Raw genomic sequence first — 19,049 nt, 5'->3', positions numbered from 1 at the left:
TTTGGCATGCAATTTGGCGGTATTTAACGAAGGATTTAAACCGTGGCCTCGGGAATGGTGCACCTTCTCACCTGGTGTGGTTCAAAAGCAGGCCATTTGGTGTACCTAAGGGAGTGGAAAGGTGAGTAAATCGATAGCGATCGATGATAATGAAGCAACAAATAGCTGTCGTGGTATTGAAAAAAAAAATGAAAGCAAATCTTCTTTAATTTAAAATTATTAAAAATATTAAACGGAGTACATCAAAATTTGGCAATTTAATTTGTGTTAAACTTTCAATTAATTGAAAAATGTTATTGAAATTTTTAGTTAATTTTTCTAACTTTTTAACCAACATCATGTTTCCCATTGATTATCACACATTCCTATTGGACAGGCTGAACCAAATCAGCTAAAGGTTTTCAGACCAACAACTGGATCCATTTTAAACGATCACTTCCTCCATTGCTTTTAATTGTCATTGTAGCACGGAAATCGTTTCAAACCATTCGTGCTATACCCGTAACACCAGTTTGCTCGCTACAAAACAGGCGCATCAAATGCTCACTACCGCCGGATAACACTTTAAGCCCAGAAACACAGTTAATGAGCCGTACGCAGCAACGCTGTACGTGCAGTTGCAGCACAAACCGAACGCCGGTAACCTTTTTGCCGACCGATCAAACTTTATGATTATTTATGGAGCTCTTCTACGGCGCAAACACCGTGCTGTGAAACTGTGATTTGCGCCAAACCACAAACGCTGCGGCGGGGGGGGGGGGGGGCGTGGAGGAAAAACTTTCTCAAACAATCGATTTCATTTCGCGCGTCCCTGTGCCCTGACCCCGTCGGCATCCGAGTCGGTTCCGCGGTTGCCCCGAGCATCAGCGTAGCGCGTGTGTCAAAAGTAACTAGCTATATGACCGTTCTTGCACAATGCGAATCTTGCGAAGCAAAACAAGTACACCCCGGATACTAGTGACGCTGTACAGCGCCGGGCATGACCAGCAAGATAAGTGTAGGCACTGCCCAGCGCCGCCACTGCCGTTTGGTAGACGATTTGTCTAGCAATGACGGAACACTCACACCTTCCACTCTCTCTCCATCGGGAGTCTCCCCCCCCACCTTGCTTGCTCGCTCAAACAAAACACCAAACACCGCGCACAGCCCGTCCCACGTCCACAAAAGTTGGCCGATTATTGATGAATTCCGAGCCGCACTTCGACAGCGGGCAAACAAACGCCCGGAGTGAATTTGATTGGGTTTGCGTTTGGCGTTCACCCATTTCCTCGGGATCTGTAGTTCCAGTAGCTAGTTTGCCTTTTTTCCTTTCTTCCTGCTTGCCTGCTCTATTTGCTTACTGTTTTGCTGTTTCGCTCGACGCTTGGCTGCTGTAGGCAAACACGCTGATAGTATTTCACAGATCGGCTGGCTTCTAGCTAGCCTTGCGATACGCCAGCACTGTTGCGTCGGTTTTTGCGGATTCAAGCGGAGGTAAGTAAGCGATAATTTAAGCAATATGAAACGACCATCGACAACGTGCAAATGGGTGAGGCAGTCATCTAGTGGGATGGTGTGAAATGTGTCTCTATTTAAAAATTCAGTAACAAAATGCAATGAAATAAGCTAGTAATGAACAGCAAATTGCATAAAATCAGGCGTACGAAATCGATGTACAAAAGGTAACATACCTTTCGGGAGCGACTAACATACATTTTCTTGCTAACGTGATACCAGTACCAGATACAACCCCTGAAATTAGGCAATTTGCAATTGTTGAATAGTGCAGCATTTTTCGCACTAATTTTGTCTTGAAAAGTCTTTAATCAAATCTTTAACTTTTCACCAAAAGAAACCAATAAGACATCAAGTAGGCTGGCAATGTGAGGCACGTTGCATACCATCAGGCGTGGTCTGGTACGAACGGTAGCCAACCTACGGGTGCAAATTATGAGCTTGTTCTCTGGAAACGTGATACCTGTCGCACAAGGAAAAACGCCTTAAATTAGCCAATTCGCCGAACAAAATTGCCATTGTCATGATACCGCGGTGGCAGCAGAAACCTTGCAAAGCCTATTGCGAGGAAATACCGAGAACTGAAGCTTCAACGTATTCTGTAAAAACTCATTCTATTACGTCTGTCATCGATTTGCCAAATCGTTAGCCAACCGGTGTGCCCGAGGCGTTGGTGGATCGTTGAATCAACTCACGGGCTCGGTTTGTTGCGCTAGAAGCAACACACTTCACCGCTGGTCAAATATTGTTTCTCTATTTGCCTTATCACACACCGACCCTCCTCCAAAACGCAACAACGGACAGCGGCTAGCGGAGGCTCGTTTTCTATTTCTATCACGATTTCCCGTCCCGGTTTGCGTCCCTCCTGACCTGCCTGACCATCGCGTGCTTTTCGATTAGCTCCCGAGTGTGTATCATGACACCGCGCTGAGCGGTGTCCTTCCATTTCTTGATGATCTTTTTTAGCACTGTGTCTGTGTGTGTGCGTGTCTACAATTCGCGCAAAGATCCGGTACAAGTTTGCCGACCCATTTTGTTTGTGCGTTTTGTTTCCATTTTTATCATACTCTTCTGCTTTGCCGTTTCCCTTGCACGCCGTTTTATCGGTGTGCCATTTTGGTGCGTTTCCGATATCACCACCCGACGATGGTGCATTAATAGAAATCCGAAACGATGAAAGATGTGCGTCCGGCCGGCGCTGGGGAAGAAGCACCCCAAGCGGTGGTGGGAAAACAGACCACACGAAGCGGACGAGAGTCAATTAATGGAACACTGATGGGTTTTCACGTTGACACTTCGCAGCTCGGTAGTCTCGGATCGTGCGATGATGCGTCCTGATAGCAGGACAACTCTGACAAGTAAAAAACAGCGTGGCGTGGAATGCTGCAGCCCCAAAAAAACAAAAGTACACGCACAAATCTTTCCCATGCCGTTGATGGAATCGGGTGAAAAAAACCGACAACGGAAAAAGATGAAAGCTGAACCGAACAGGCACCGTTTGCGTATCGCTAATTGACGAAAAACGAATATTGGTCGTGATATTTCATCGCATCGCTTACATTAACGGGGCAGATGGAACAAAAAACAGCGTGATTTTGTATTGGCAAAAATGAAAATTTAATCAATTACTGCTCTCATGAATTATGACAATGCTGATGGATTAGTGACGCTTTTATAACAGGATTAATAAGACGTGTTAAAAATAAGAGGCATTACATTACTTCATTAAAGCATTTATCTACTGCTAGTATGAAGGAGCTCGTGGCCACGACCGCAGCAAAATAGCTTCTGCAGCAGCTTAACACATTAGTATGAAACGAAATGAAAATTGTCGTATTTTGTTCCACAGTAATTCTTCAAATTTCTTGGGTCACCACCACTTTAGGGACTAAATGTTTACGACAACTACATATTTAAAAAAAAATGTCATACACCTTTTAGGGGTATTTTCCAATGAAAATCAGATATTTTTTGTCACTTTTTCAGATCGTTATCGGTGCACAAGCATCATCTTATATTTTAGAGAAAAGCTTCCAGCACATTTGTAAAGCTAATAGACTCTTCACTTGCCTGCAGCACTGTAACAAACTAACACACGCCTCAGAGGAGCATCGACGGTCGCGTTCCATTAGTACCTCCCAAAACAATGATTCCCAGTGACAGCTTGATCAATTTCAGCTCCCAACCCAAGACCCGCCCCAGTGCCGTGCACAGGTCAAGAGCGTGGAAGAAAAATCTTTACACTCCATCAATTAGTACAACGCTCAACAGCTGCGGCACGAATTAGTTCAAACCGGCAAGCTAAATTAATAGCAATCCATTTGCTCTGGTACCGCTGATGGTCTCTTCTCGAAACGCGCAACCTACTGCTAATGGCATAGTGTGGGGGCTCATGTGTGGTAAAGATTTTTTCTCCCTCCTGCAGATGCTCGCTCAATGCTTACTTACCGGCTCGAGTACAGCACACGTCCGTCCTGGTAGAGGCGCACGAACTTGTTCGGTGTCGTTATGGTATGCAGATAGCTCTGCTTGCCGTTGTAGAAGTACGTATCCGGCTTCCAGATGCGCCCGAGCATGGAAATGCTCAGTGCCAGCGTGTCCTGTGCGCCGCTGAATGCAAGCCGCCGATCGACCCACGACTGCCGGAAGTAGCAATCCATCGAGTACGTCTAGGCGTGGGGGCGAAAGAAAGGTGAAGAAGAAATGAAACACTACATCAGAATGCAGGAGACAGCAAATACTTCACATTCCGCCATTGCCACACAACTATTTGGAACGGATTGTTTGCTGAGATTCTTATAAGGAAATGGTACATCGGAGATGTTGTTTAGTAACAGTTTGTTTTTTTCGAGTGTCACTTTTTGGGAAAATAAAATGCAGCAGAAGATGCTTCATTTTAAAAAGATGCTTAATAGTAGCTAGCCGTAGGATTTTCAATGGGAAGAAAAGGGAAATGAAAAGCACACTTCGTTGAAAAAAGGACCAACCGTCAATTACGGATATGGGGACACTGTGTTTTAATTGAAAGCTCTTGCCAGATCTCTGCTAGGTAATTACTATAAATCAATAACATTTTATTCCATTGGAACAAATCAAATGATTTCGTAGCACTTCGTGAATGACTTCTTGATAAGCAAGACTAGTTGAAAAAAATTACATGTTCAAACTAGTGTTGGGTTTATGAATCTTTCGTTGAGATTCATTATATGAATCTTCAGTGATGAGCGATTCGAATCTCGAGTCGAATCTTCAAAAATTCGTGATTCTCTAAAGATTCACAAATCTTTAAAGATTAATGAATCTCTGAAGATTCACAAATCTATAAGATTCATAAATCCATTAAAATTCATATATCTCTTGGGATTCATGAATCTTAAGAGATGTATGATCTCCAAAATATTTAATTTACCCAATCTGCATAGAACTGCATAGTACAAGAAGTCTCAAAAGCCTGTATAGTCTGGCTTGACCACGTAGGTTGTTACGCTAAAAAGAAGAATAATAAAAAGCTCAAGCTTTATGAATTTTAGAGATTTATGAATCCTTAGAGTTTCATGAATCCCTAGAGATTCATTAATCTTTCTAGATATAGAAAACTTTTGAAATTCATCAATCTTTTAAGATTAAAGAATCTTTCGATATTAATGAATCGTGCAAAATTAATGAATCCTTCGAGATTCATGAAACATTCGAGATTCATGAATCTTTCCAATCGGAATACAGATTCATTGAATCATTCCAAAGATTCATACTGATTCACGAATCTGAATCTGAATTACCCAACACTAGTTCCAACCCGCTATAGACAGAGCCTCCCATATGAAAATTTGGAATCATATCATCATATCATATGATCATATGAGATACGGCCTTACGAGAACATCCTTTATGATCAAACCACATACGCCTGTGTAACATTCAACACATGATTGATTAAGTTCAAATAGGATGTTAGAGATTAAAGATGAGGCTTAGGAGGTTACACTGACCATAATTTCTTTTATACGTATCTACCCAGCACCAGTTACTTTCATAAATAATGTTTTCGATATCTCTATTACGTTTAATCTATGTTGAGGAATACCCTTGGAACAAATTATTTTGGAAACCTTTATGCATTATATAATCAAAGTATTTCCACGAGATGAATAGCACACTTGTGTTTTATGATATTTACACTTCCTTCAACATATATTAATGTTTGTTAAAATATCTAAATATTGCGATATGGACTATTATTATTTACTAGAATTTCATATGCTACCTTCAATATCTTGAAGCTTTAAAAAGTTGTCTTATCATTTGTTCCTCTTTTGAATCATTTGAGTGTCATTCTTGATATATGATTGTCATTTTCACCGTCACCACGACAAATGAAAAGGATCTCTCCACAAAAAAAGCGAAGGCTTTACCTTTACCTTCAACGACCGATATCAATACAGTATCAATCAAAGAGTCAACGCTTTTGAAGTCAACACAGAGCAACCAGAATAGACGACACCGGCGCTATCGCTTTTCCGTTATTCTGTGGCCAAAAACTCCTTAGAAAGGCTTACAAACAAACTCAAACCACTCAAACGGCACACCTTACGAGACAGACATACGGGAAGAAGGTACAGTGTGGTAAAATGCAACAATGGTAGCAGAGAGTGGATATAAAAAAAAACGACACGACAGCATAAATCAATATCCTGTATTCTTGGGTGGCACACGCAATAACAAAAAATAAATCCCCTTGGGAAACCCTTCTACACAAGTTTCAGCAAAAACCAGAAATGGCTCTTTCGCTAGAACGATCTGGCGACAGCATCTTTGTTGGATGGGTATGACTTCAGGATAAACTCCCTACACCTTTCTCGTTGAGCGGAGTGTATTAATAATCCTCCCAGCTGGTTCGGTTGATACACAATGAGGAGAGTTTTCTTTTGCCTCCTTCCTCGGGCTTCACTACGATAACACGGGATTGAGAAACGATATGTTACACATTGTTGATTACAATGCACAGCGAAGAAGCAGCCCCTTTTCCTCCCTTCCCTATACGCAAAGGTGAACGGTGAATCTTGCCAGTTGTTTACAACCAACCGGCCACATAAAAATGAGGCCACAGCTTCGTAACTTCCAGCACGAAAGGAGCAAGTTTCCGGCAAAACAACCGACTTGCACCGAACTATGGCGGCAACTATGCAGATGAAGGATTTCGGGATGTTTGATGCTTGTTGTTTGGGGCCATCTTTACGAGCTTGGCGGTGGGACGGACGGCGAGGGAGGTATTTTTCAACGGCATTAGAAAGTAATAATGCTGTGCTTGGTGGGATGCGTTTGGATGCTCAACAATATCGATATCGAGAGATAAGCTCAAAGTACAAAACAGCAAAAGAAAAAATGGAAATTTATAATCCTTTGATTCACAGTGCGAAAGCGGTTGCAGAAAAAGAGGTTGAAAGTTGAATAATGACATTTTTTGTAGAATATCACAAAAAAGTCAACGCATGAGCAATAAGAATGGTCTTTAAAATAAAAATAAAAACATTAAAAAATGTCCAAAATAATCCGCTAAGCGCAGACAAAAGTAAAGCACAAAGAGCAAAGCGAAGGAGCCAAAAAATACAAACGAAATGCCATCCATTTGTGGGAAATGTTTTAAAGAGGCATCTCACAGCAGCGATGTTGACCACAAACGCGAAAAGGTCCATACATTCATACAGACCCTTCAGGAACTTGCTTCCTTCCGTTCGTTGCTAACAACTTCTTCTTTCCACCAGTGGTTTGAACTCTCTTTCATGTGGCTTTTTTTGGTTATACCACTTACAACCAACTCGCACCATACGCACCCTCCCAAACGCTCGCAAACTTTTCCAACGGAAACAACTTCTTCAGCATTCGGGAAACCGTTTAATCAACACGCGTTACAGCACACAACCCGTGCTGCTAAATGTTCCACTCCTAAGGTGGAAAAACAGCCTCATCATCGGTTTTCATAGCCGGTCTTTCACACCGTGCGGAAAGTTTCCTCATTTTCCTTCGTCGCAGAACAAAATCGAGAAAAACCCCTCATCATTCATTCCTTTAGGCATCACACTGTTCGTTTGTTTGTAAGAAACGAAGAGAAAGAGAGAGAGAGCGCGCGTCAGGTATATTACGTTGTTTCATTTTGTTTGTTAGTCTGCTTTTTACCTTCATCATCGGGATCATTTGTGTGAGGGTCAGGAAAAGTAACGGAAAAAACACGCACACACCTTTCACACGCAAGTGCAAACGTTCTGCGTTGGTCAATAACACAGCTATGCTATGCCAAGATTTTCCTTCCCCTCCCGGAAAGCATAATGCGATCGATTATCACTTACCATATCCACCTCGGAAATCGGACCCATGCTGCGCACCATAATATCCACCTCGATGACTGCCGGCGGTCCTGCCAAGTTAGAAAAAGCGTTTTTAGTGCGTAGCAGAAGAAGGTGAGAGCACAGGATGCAGCGAAAATACAATATGATGAAAGTTAATAAGTCATTCATCGGCAATCGATAGGTCACTGGGGGGTTTATTGGGGATGTACACTGGTGGACATAAAAATAGGAACTTTTTTCTGTGACCGAAAAACATAGTTCTTGTCGGAAATATTTGGTAGCCCTGAAAAGGACTGTTTAAGTGGTTGTTGGGAGGTGGTGTTGCGGTGTTCCACAGAGCGGAAACATATTCTAACGGTCAATGTGTTGACCGTTATTCGCTATCACTTCCTTAAAAAAACACACAACACATTTTTTTCCTATCTTTTTGTCCACCAGTGTACCAAGTTACAGGTAGCGGAAGTATTTTGTTACAAAGTTATATTGCTAGGATTATGGACGACGGAGTTTTTGGTGAGAAACGCGGAGTGAAGGGAGAGCTTCTACAGGTGGTGGGGTGGTCTGTTCACGTGACGTCGTGATTGATTTGATTGGTTGTTGATTGAGGGAAACTAATTTGTAAGCAATAGTACATATTTTCCGTTGCCTGGAGTTGCCATGGAGCTGCTAATGACACAATTAATAAGTCTGCTCATTTGATCATTGCCCGGGTTACTACACGTTTCTGGAACTGTGCTTAATCGATTGCGTATATAAAGTAATTGCGTATTAGTTTTGGGAAGCGTTTACGTTCTTCCTACACTGAGGCTAGGTAGAGAGCTTCATGGTTAATTAATGAAGGAAGATTTACTTTTGATACAGTTGGAACACTATTAATCATAAATATAAAGTGGTCTTTTACCCTATCGAAGATCTTTGAATATAAACCAAATAGATAAACTCATATTCATTCCCTTTTTTATTTAAATTAGACTCTAAACCTTGATAAATTATTCTCATTCAAAGGATTATAAAATTACTTCATTCACATTCAAGCTTTTCTATTCAAGAACCTAAGTCATAATCCTTCCCGGACAGTTATGTCCTCAACAGTTCGTGATAGAAAAGTAGCCACGGACCTCTTTCGATTAAATAAAAGAGCAGAAGCTTTCGGCACATACATGAGCATTTAAAATCACTTGGTGATGCGTGATTGAGTAATATTCCCTTATTTTATGGCAAACACTATTCAGTTCTAAAAAATTTTTTGGGCTCGTTGTATCCCATGGATTTGTGGATTCTATCAAACGCTTTCTTAGTATTGTCGGATTAGACAGCAAAACAATTGAATCGAAATATTCTGTGAAATGCCAACAAGTCATCGAAAGACATACAAAAAATGGGAAGCAACCAAAAGTTTTCGGGAATTTGCCAAAACACTTTTGGAGATCCTGTTTCTTCATCCTAACAATCTCTAAATGACTGTTCCATCATGAGTACTTATACATTTGATCATGAAATGCACAGTGGCAAGCTGATAAACCTGCCATTTTCCCCTTAAGCTATTTTCCTAGTCAATCTTCTCTGCTCTTAAATTGAACTTTTGCTAATTCTTTCTTGTGTGCTGTTGTTACACAGTGTTTAAATAATTGATATCATAGAACTTAATTTTGTTAAGACACCAGCTGCAATGAACAATCCTATCTTGAGGCTCAAATTGATATGGAGATGTTGCTTGAGTATCTGAGGGACATTGACACTCCTTTAAGTGTTACAATTTGCACTAGCTCTAATTGACCACTTGATGAATTCTATGCCACCAGAACTTTAGCTTTAGTTAACTATTTTTCAAGCAACATGTCTGCCATTCCATTACTTCGTTACAGCAGAATGCAATTGCATTTGAACGCACCAATTGTACGGTTATTGACGCTTTCAAATCGTAAATCATCACATCTGATGCGGTCGTAAACCCGATAAATCAGGTATTAGGAAGCACTCGTTCAAGACAGGCAACAACTCAAACAACGTCAATGACCAAGTCACGCGAAAGCACTACCGACCAATGTGGTTCCTCTATCAAACGATGAATAATGAATATTGATGGATGTGGAACGGTCATCCGAAAAAGCTCGGGCGCGCGTCTTTTCGCGCGTAAATATTCCATCCGGGCTTTCTTTGTACCTTTGCCAAAAGTCCCCCAAGAACCCCGTTTTATAGCTTTGCCCTCGGAACAAACAACGTCCGCAGCGCGCATCACCACCATCGACTTGCGATTAACATTTTGATAGCATTTCCGCCAAATCTTTGGTGGGAAGCTTTCGTTTATCTGCGCCGAAAATCCACCCCTCCCCCCCCCTTCCTCCTCCCCACAACACTTGTTAGTATTTCCGCGTGACGTCCACTTACCGCCAAAGTCGGGCCGAATGCTGTTGTCGTACCCGCGCAGCAAGTTGTCCAGCAGCTCCGATATGTTCGCATGGTTGTTGCGCTGGGTCAGCCGGATAGCGCCGTGGACGGGCCCGGCCGGTGCCAGGAAGTAGCACGTCCCGATGCCGATCGCTATGTTGCTGAACGAACCGAGGATGATGCGATTGATGGTGATGAATAAATTTGCTCCCACCAGTCCGACGGCCGTCGTGTGGGCCACGGCCATCGTTGCAAGGCGCGCTCGTGTCCTTTATCCTTAATCAATCTTTCGACGGTACAAATTGGACAAACGGATGGACAATTCGGTTACACACGCATACACACGGGTAGGGTTACGGGTCGCGTTAACCAAGACTCGATCAGTACACCGTTCGACACGATCCCATGCTGCTGACTGCGTTCGGTTGCTGGCTTAATCAAACGCCCCACCGGAACAGCCGATCTTCATTTGTGCCGGTTTAAAATACGCACGGGATGGTGCAGCTCCCGCAAGCCCATCTACATTTTGCTGCGCTCCGGAGCAAAACCGAATGAAAGCGATTGATCAAAAGCCGTTCGATTGCTGGCTGGCCTCAGCTGCGTCATGCTTATGGGAATTTTGTCCGGTAGTGCTCTGGAAAGACACGAAAAGGAAGAAATTACATGGATGAAGTTAGCAACAAAGCTTATGGGAACGAGGAGCAAAATTCCAAAATTGTGTACAGTGTAATTAAGCAATAATATCATGTGAGTTTAAAAACTTCAGGAATTCATTAAAATATTTGACAAGATTCATAGTAAATATATATTGTGATCATCTTGCGGCATACTCCGCGATTTGCCTAAAAATGCCTAAAAGAATGCAATTCATTTTTATACTAAAGGATATGCTAAGATTATAATGATACGGCCAACCAGGCCGTCCTTACGAGAAATAAAAATAATAATAATATGCTAAGATTGGCTCAAGATTGGCATGATACTTCATGAGGAGTCTTCGGATTCGGGCTAGCGTGGAAACTGACACTAAATGGCAAAACAGTGAGATATGAGGAACCAATTTTCCCATGTCAACGAATATTTCAAAATTTCAACAAAATTAAACATATTCAGTAAATTAATAGGTAAGTACGGATACAGTCATCATCCGATATACGCTATCGTACGGGACCGAGCATAATAGCGTATCATATGAGTTTTCGCGTATAGCGGATTTCTATGGAGAAAGAGTTTATACTACTGGTTTCAGGATCGAAAACTATCGAAACAGAGTTTTAAATTAAATATTTTTATTGTAAAACAGGTATCTTTTGCACAAGTTCAATGCAAAATGATTTTTGAACATTAATGAAATTCAATAAGAGCATAAAATATTTCAAAATATAAAAATATTTAAAAAAAACACTCTGAGCTGTCAAATTTAAAGGAATCGCGTACTGAGAATTCGCGTATATCGAATATCGCGTACTGACAATAATTGCTGTATTTGTTATACAATCTTTCCCCGAGTTGCGCGACATTCGAGCTACACGAACTCGAGTTACGCGAATTTTTAATTGTAACAGATTATATATCACATCAATACAACTTTCTCTAACAATTACCAAATGCAATAAATAAAAATAAATCACATTTGTGCTAAAAGTTTAAAATCAATAAAAAATCAGAATTTACTACGAAAATTTTATAAAATGAGTAATTAATTGCATAAGAGAACTAAATTTTATAAACAATAACTATTTATCAATTATTTTTGGCAAAAAACCTGATATTAGACCTACGCGAATGTCTCCGGAACGCATTATTCGCGTAACCCTGGGAAAGACTGTGTTTGATAATGATATCTTATGACAAGATTTAAAACAACTGTTTTATTTTTTCTTCAATGGTGCTCAAATGTTAAATATTTTTGCTATTATTTATTTACCATCCGCATGGTGTTCCTTTCATAGTATGTTTGTCCAGTTGTTTAACTTTGGACTAAATTATAAGACTTAAGTAAAGGCATCAGAATAATTCTAGACCGAAGGTCTGAAGCTGTTAATAGTAGCGGTTCAGCATAATATTAAAGAAATGATCTGAAATGTTTTTCAATATCTTAAACCGTTGTAAAATATGGTATTGTTTTTTTCTTATTATGCTCACTGTACATTAATGTAACGAACAACAGGCAAACATAGTAAAAACTTACCGATATTTTTTACTAAACCCCTTCACATGATCAAAGCGCCCCTTGGTCCCATAAATATCGACATGCTGCCATCACCCGGGCGAACGGGCTATTCGCGAACGACACCACGAGAGGGAAAGATAAGGGTTGAAAGTTGAAAGGATTGTTAGTGGTTTTGTGGCCGACTGACGTCCTTTTTTTTTTACAAAACCCCTTCAGGCCAAAGTAGGGGCGTGTAAAAAGGCGTTCAAACTACACTTCTTTTTCCCCCTGTGTTGTGTTTGGTGGGCTTCCGGATATTCGTATGGTTTTTGTTGTTGCTGAATTATTTTCAGCCTTGCTACTTCTCTTGCTCTCTACCATTTTTTGTGCTGCCATTTTTGCCAACAGTGGCCAACCTCGCTGAAGTTTTAAACCCGCGGTCATCTGTGGCGCGTGTGGCCGGCACGACCGGCCGTAGAATATGACCCGCAGCCCGAGGGATGCTTTCAGCTTACATTACAATGAACTTGATGCTGGCGAATTTGTTTCTCCTTTCCCTTGGTTGCGGCCGGGGGGGGGGGGGGCTCTCAATACCGCCATTGAACAGGGTGACATCAGTACGTTTTGGATATGTGTGCGAGAGAGTGAAATGGGCTGCCGAATGGAATGAAAGTAAAGGAACCAGCAACCAGCAACAACAAAACAACAAAATGAGTGACTTTCTATTCTCATTCCTCAAATAAGCATTCCTGGCATAAACAAAAAGAAAAAAAAACAATTCCCAAAGTACGACGGGAAAGCGCTAGTTTGTACAATATAGTGCACACGTGTACACAGCGGGAATGGTAGAGGAACGGCGTGCATAACCAGCGTAGTTCATGTGCGCTAAGATTTATGCTTTTTCTGATACGCCACCGCCACAGCCACGGTGCATAGTTTAACACTTTTGCTACATTAAATTCGCTCCACCTCCACCTCCGCCTGGCCCGGCGCAAAGGTCGCCACACTCGAAATGGGGAGAGCGACAAACTTTTGGACGGCAACTTGTCTTGTCCCTCTGTGATTCTGTGATTATGTTTTGTCGCTTTGCCTCTTCACTCTTGTTTGCATGTTGACGACGTTTTTTTTCATGTACTTTTTGGTAGCATTTCGCTCTGTTTGCTGTACGGGAGGGGCCACAGCAGTGCACGGTAACTTTGTTTGTCAAACGTAAACTTTGCGCTTTAATTTTGATGTAATGTTTTGTGCTTGTTTTGAGCTTTTTAATGTGTGTTGTGAGTTTTTATGTTTTTAGGATTTTTGGCAATCTTGTTTGCAAAACTTTTTGGTTTTTTGGCATTAGAAAACTATATTTTTAGTCACTGGTGAATTTTAAGAACTATAAAAAGGAAATAACAATTCACAGGAGAAGCTTTGAATGTTTAATAATAATACAAAAATAAGTGTAAAAAAACATCCAAAAAGCATTTGTGAAATTTGTGAAAATGATTCTCGAACAAAATATAATTTAGCTATAAAAACGCTTGACTGAATAATAAGCAGGATGAATGAGTTGTTTGTTAGAAATACTTCAAGGCTGCAATATAAATAGGGATTTGAGTGAACAAACAAAGCGAATGTGAATCAAATCAAATTAACAACAGCATAAAACATGTCAACCAAATGATTAAACTAAAATGAAATGTAATTTTATTCAATGTTAACGTAACACAGAAAATAAGGCGCAAAAATATCAGACCAGAAAACAATCTCAGTAGATTCATTTAACATGCGAATTCCGAAAATAGCGTAAAAAATCAACAAAAAATTCAACATGCTTCGCTTGGATTAACAAAACACACTCCTAAAGCTAAACGCATCGTTTAATTTTGTTAACCACCTAATTCGTGTTCACCTTTTTCTACCGCAGTAAGTTTGAATGTAAAACTTGCGGGTTTTTTTTTTGGCCGTAAAAAGTATCACAGGAAAACAAAAAACCATTACACTTTCAGGTGGCGGTTTTGTGGTAATCCGCGTAATACGCTCACGGCAGAATTTTGGACTGTCTGGGTGCCTAAAACCAGAATTAGCTTCTTTGCACGGGAAACGAGCCTCCGGGTGATGGATTGTTTTCCCACTCATGCGGAAAAAAATGTGAAAAGTAGGATTTATATGGCTTATTATAGTCACGGGACGCGGAGGAGGAACGGGAGTGGTTTAACCCAAAGGCAAAGTGTGATATTTATTATTACTGTTTTATTGCAACTGTAGCAGTGTAAAAACTGATCCTCTTAGGGACTACATGTTTGCGTGAAAGAAATTAGATTTGTTTTCTCCTAAACTGAATGACTCACTTATGTTGTGTCTTAATTCTACTTACTACATTGTAAGGTACTTGAGTTTCTTACTTTATCATACAATGTAGCCACATTATTGCGAAACAAACAGTGGCTCACTAAGTGTTTATGCTCTACATTTTCGGTTTTTTTTGCAGATATTTGAACAAAATATAATAATAAATATAATAAATAATAAATATAAATATATAAATAATAAATAATAAATAATATAAATATAAAACTAAGCTTTTAATATTCATACCATTCCATTTAATTTTTTTTAACGATTTTCATGCTTTGAATGTGTTATATTTTAGTCAAAGCTTACAACTTTTAAATTTGAATTCAAACAATTGATGTTAAACCTATAATTATACGGACGTTTATGCCATCCTTGAGGACATAATAAAGTTTTCATGAACAAAAAGGGACAGTCCGTATGTAAGTTATGAAAATTTATTGTTTTCGCCAGATAAAGTTCTATTCAAGTTGAACTTATAAGAGCCGAAAGGAACTTCAGTTGTAAAGTTGTTGATTTAAGTTGTACAATATAGCTATATTTTGAAGAGCGAGAAATTCGAGATCAACCTCAACATGTAGCCAAAATATTCAGTGGAACAAATTATTCAAAATCCTCTTATGATGTAATATTTTAAGCAAATTATACTTCATTACCATTTAATGTAATTTTGTGTAAATAAATGGCCTAATTTACCAATTTACATTTGCAGTTAAATGCTTACATATTTATTTTGAATTGCGTAAATCATTCCATCAATAAGGATAGGAAATAACAACTTAACTATTACAAAAAGGGCAAGGCTATTGAAGCAGAGTTAAATTTTACGGTTAGTATAAGTTATCTGAATACGCAAATTCTATATAGCTGTACTATCAATTTACTGAGTCACTGCATCAGATACATATGTACAAGTACAGAAACCTTGTGTTCAGTCAGCGAGGCATTTAAATCCTCCTTTTTTTCTTATTTAATTTACAAATTAGATTTTCCGGTCTGGTGGTACAGTTGTTAATTCATACGACTTAACAACATGCCCGTCATGGATTTAAGCCCCTAAATACACAGGGCCCCCATACGTAGGACTGACTATCCTGCTATGGTAACAATAAGGCACTGAAAAAGCCAAGCTCACTTCACTAGTGGGTACAGGCAGGCCCTGACCGCCAACGGTTGTTGTGCCAAAGAAGAAGAAGAATTTACAAAACAACTGGGCCAATTCTTGTTTCTCAAAAGTCAGGCATTGGCAGACATGAATCAAATCCTACTTGACAACTCAGCTATAGAAAAAAAATTACTTATCAACAATTTTAAAGTGTGTTCTTATAAGAAAACTTGATTCCCAACTCTTATACGCTAGGATTCCTTCCAATTCATGGATTGTTTCAGCAGATGGTTCAGCAGTTAGGCCTAAGTGCACGTTGGGGATGTTTTCATCTCTCAAAAATGGCATTTTAACATTCATTTTTCCTTATGTATTCCACTCCTGAATAGCAAAAAAAAGCTCGTTATGTGCTAGATTTACTACCATGCGATAAAAGTGATTAACTTCAATTCATTAGAACGCGCCACTTTCATATACACACACACACACACACATACACACCCATAGCATCAGGAAAACAATGCTATTGACGTTATATTGCTATTGGCATGTAAAAACCACTGCCCAAACAGGAATAAAAAAAGAATTTAAAAGCTCATATGCAATTTTAGCTACACTTCACCGACAATTTAATCCATCCATCTCGAGTCTTATCACGGCCTTAAATTATACTGCCGAGGGGAGGGCACCAAAAAAAAACAAGAAAAGAAAGAAGAAGAACCCTGAAGTGGTGGCATAATTGAGCATGGCATTAAAATCACCGCAGGGCTATAAAACGCCTTTCCCTCACGACGGCTGCCCCTTTCACCCATTGGGGTTTTCTGGGTTTTCTTTTATCCTTTTTGAATTAAAAACTTCCCTCCCGCACACAAGCAATCCATGTCGTTTGCGAGTTGAACGTTCCTCGAAACCACACACACACATACATCCTTACCCGGAGAACTGAACGGGAGGCATCCCTGTGCCGGATTCAATTACATTTTGTGGGAAAACCGGGGCGATAACAGAATTATGATGCTTTATTGTTTCCAGACGGCTTTTTACGGGTCTTTTTAGCTCTTTTCTTTTCTCTCTATCAGTCTTTCTCACTCTCTCTTCGGATCAGATGCCTCCAGTAGTAGCGTATGGGCTCTATGCTAAGTTGCAAGAGTCTGTCTTGCATGACAAATTCTTTGCCCCTGCTTCCCCAAAAAACTTCACAAATTCCCAAAAGGGTGAAACCTATTTTAAGGACCCCATTGTGGTTGTTGTTGTTGCGATGTTGAGTTATTTACTTCATACGTCTCATCCCACACCGAAGGTCAACTGAGTTTAGCACGGGTGCAAGTTTTCGATGGAACCGTCTTTACACTACTTAAAATTTACACACAATTGCGCACGCTTGTCCCCTCAACCGAAGGGGGCTTTTTTGGGCTGAAAAGCAATCAACCTGGCAATCTTTCCGTCAACCGAAAAACGATTAAGCTATTCCAGGCACCAACAGTGAACAGAACTAATAAGAAGAATAAGAAGAAAAGCGCGCCGTGGAAAGGGAAAGAAAACGCAACATCTTGCGACTTGATTAGTGTTTGTTGATTTCCTTTCCAGCCCCAACATAATCAACGGCAGGCCTACACACTTCACAAGGGTAGGACAAACATCCTTCGCACCAGCGCTCGTCTCAATACGTCTGAGCTTCCGAAAATGGGAAGCGGACCACCACGGCCCCACCTTCTCGTTCGGGTGGGACACCATCTCCTATCCCCCGGTTTTCACGACTTTGAATTTGCTGCAAGAAGTGATCGGTCCATAGAGCATGTTAGCGAGTCGGCGTACCAGCAAAGCCACTGTGCTTCTATACTCGACGGCCGTTCTGCTCGAGCGAGCAAAAACTTTCAGCCTCACCCCCAGTTTCAAACTATCGTCCGCGCGGCTCCTTCCTTCTTAACCGTTTCTTTGCCCCAGGCTATTATCGGGCATCGGGAATCGGGAAGAGAACGGAGTGCTTCCGAAACCACTTGTTTGTGCACGCCTTTACACACGCTCAACTAGCCGAGAGTTCGGCGAAAAGGGGGGGGATCTCCGCAGAATGTGTCTATCCTACCCCCGGACAGGAAGATGTCAGGCATTCTGGATGGAATGTTGGAGCTACGGTTGAGCGCACACTGATGGAACGGTTTCTTAGCATCAACAGACTGAATCAGAGCGAGAAAAAGAGAGAGAAAAAAAGAGTGCTAAAGAGGTCCTTGTTGTGGGTCAACGGTGGAAACTAGTTTCGCTGGAAACGTGAGGCCCAAAAAACCTCATCCTGTTTGAAAGATTCCAGGAAAGAATCAATCTTGTCGCGATTGGTTTTGGAGTGAAGACAGGGCCTACTGAGACAGTGATGGTGCTTGCCAAGAAAAAAGAGGGGTTTTCCTGCCGAATGGGGAAGTACTTTCACGCGACAGTTACATGTGTTCTTGTTTTACTCAGTTTGCTGCAATAAGTTGTGGAATGTAGGCATCATATTCTGATTTATATCTTTACGTTTTCACTAACATTATTTTGTTTTTTTGTTGTTGTGTGTTTTTTTTCTGATTGTTTCTTCTTATTTTTTCTACTTCTATTTCCTTTTTCATTTAAAAACTTAATATTTGTTTGATTGGATGCAAGTCGCGGATTAAGAACGTCGGAAGACACAATATTCCTAGTCCTGGTTTGCTTCTTTTCCCTACGCTACAATATCCTCCCACAGTCGCTCTCCCCTCAACAGCATCTAACGCAAAGCATGGAAGAAAAGCATCCATTCGTCTGCCCGGTCGTCCTTCGAAAGTATCAACAAAATACGACCAAACACTTAATGAACTTATCGACTTCCGATCGCAATGTATACGCCCAACTACTCCACGGCTATAGCGATGTCTCTTGGTCCGGGCGCCTTGAGAGTTTGTCTCCACAGCGGCCATTCGGGAATCGATCCCCCTAATCAATCGTTCTACATCTTACGACCAGCACCCATCGCCCCAGCAGCATGCTTCGGTCGCAAAAAGCACTGAAGAAATTTATCTTGTTATCCATCATTTCCTTAGCACGATGCTGTTGCCTTTATTGGGGAATGGACTGGCACCGGAAGCGCCGAGCAGTTCTCGTGCGAAATCTTTTCACCACTCAACTCCATCGCTCCACATCGGCATCGTGTTCGCCTGTGCCGCCATGCTTCCGTGCATCGCAATCTCGCAGATTGTCAACGATTTTTGATCCATCTACG

The 19,049-nt window shown here is 40.8% G+C and overlaps 1 protein-coding gene across 1 annotated transcript in view; it reads right to left on the bottom strand.

The window, feature by feature from the left end:
- Positions 1-10,856, bottom strand: part of LOC1270594 (gamma-aminobutyric acid receptor alpha-like) — a 30,633-nt gene extending 19,777 nt beyond the window's left edge. Inside the window, exons 1-3 of the mRNA XM_061662975.1 lie at positions 10,227-10,856; positions 7,839-7,906; positions 3,943-4,163 (exon numbers count right to left, since the gene is read on the bottom strand). Of these exons, the coding sequence (XP_061518959.1) occupies positions 3,943-4,163; positions 7,839-7,906; positions 10,227-10,473 (536 nt within the window). The 5' untranslated portion in view covers positions 10,474-10,856. The remainder of the gene's footprint in view (positions 1-3,942; positions 4,164-7,838; positions 7,907-10,226) is intronic.
- Positions 10,857-19,049: the final 8,193 nt, after the last annotated feature.

The sequence above is a fragment of the Anopheles gambiae genome, chromosome 3, assembly GCF_943734735.2.
Source record: "Anopheles gambiae chromosome 3, idAnoGambNW_F1_1, whole genome shotgun sequence".
Classification (NCBI taxonomy): domain Eukaryota; kingdom Metazoa; phylum Arthropoda; class Insecta; order Diptera; family Culicidae; genus Anopheles; species Anopheles gambiae.
The sequence above is the reverse complement of the archived record's forward strand: the minus strand, read 5'-3'. Positions and strand labels throughout refer to the sequence as shown.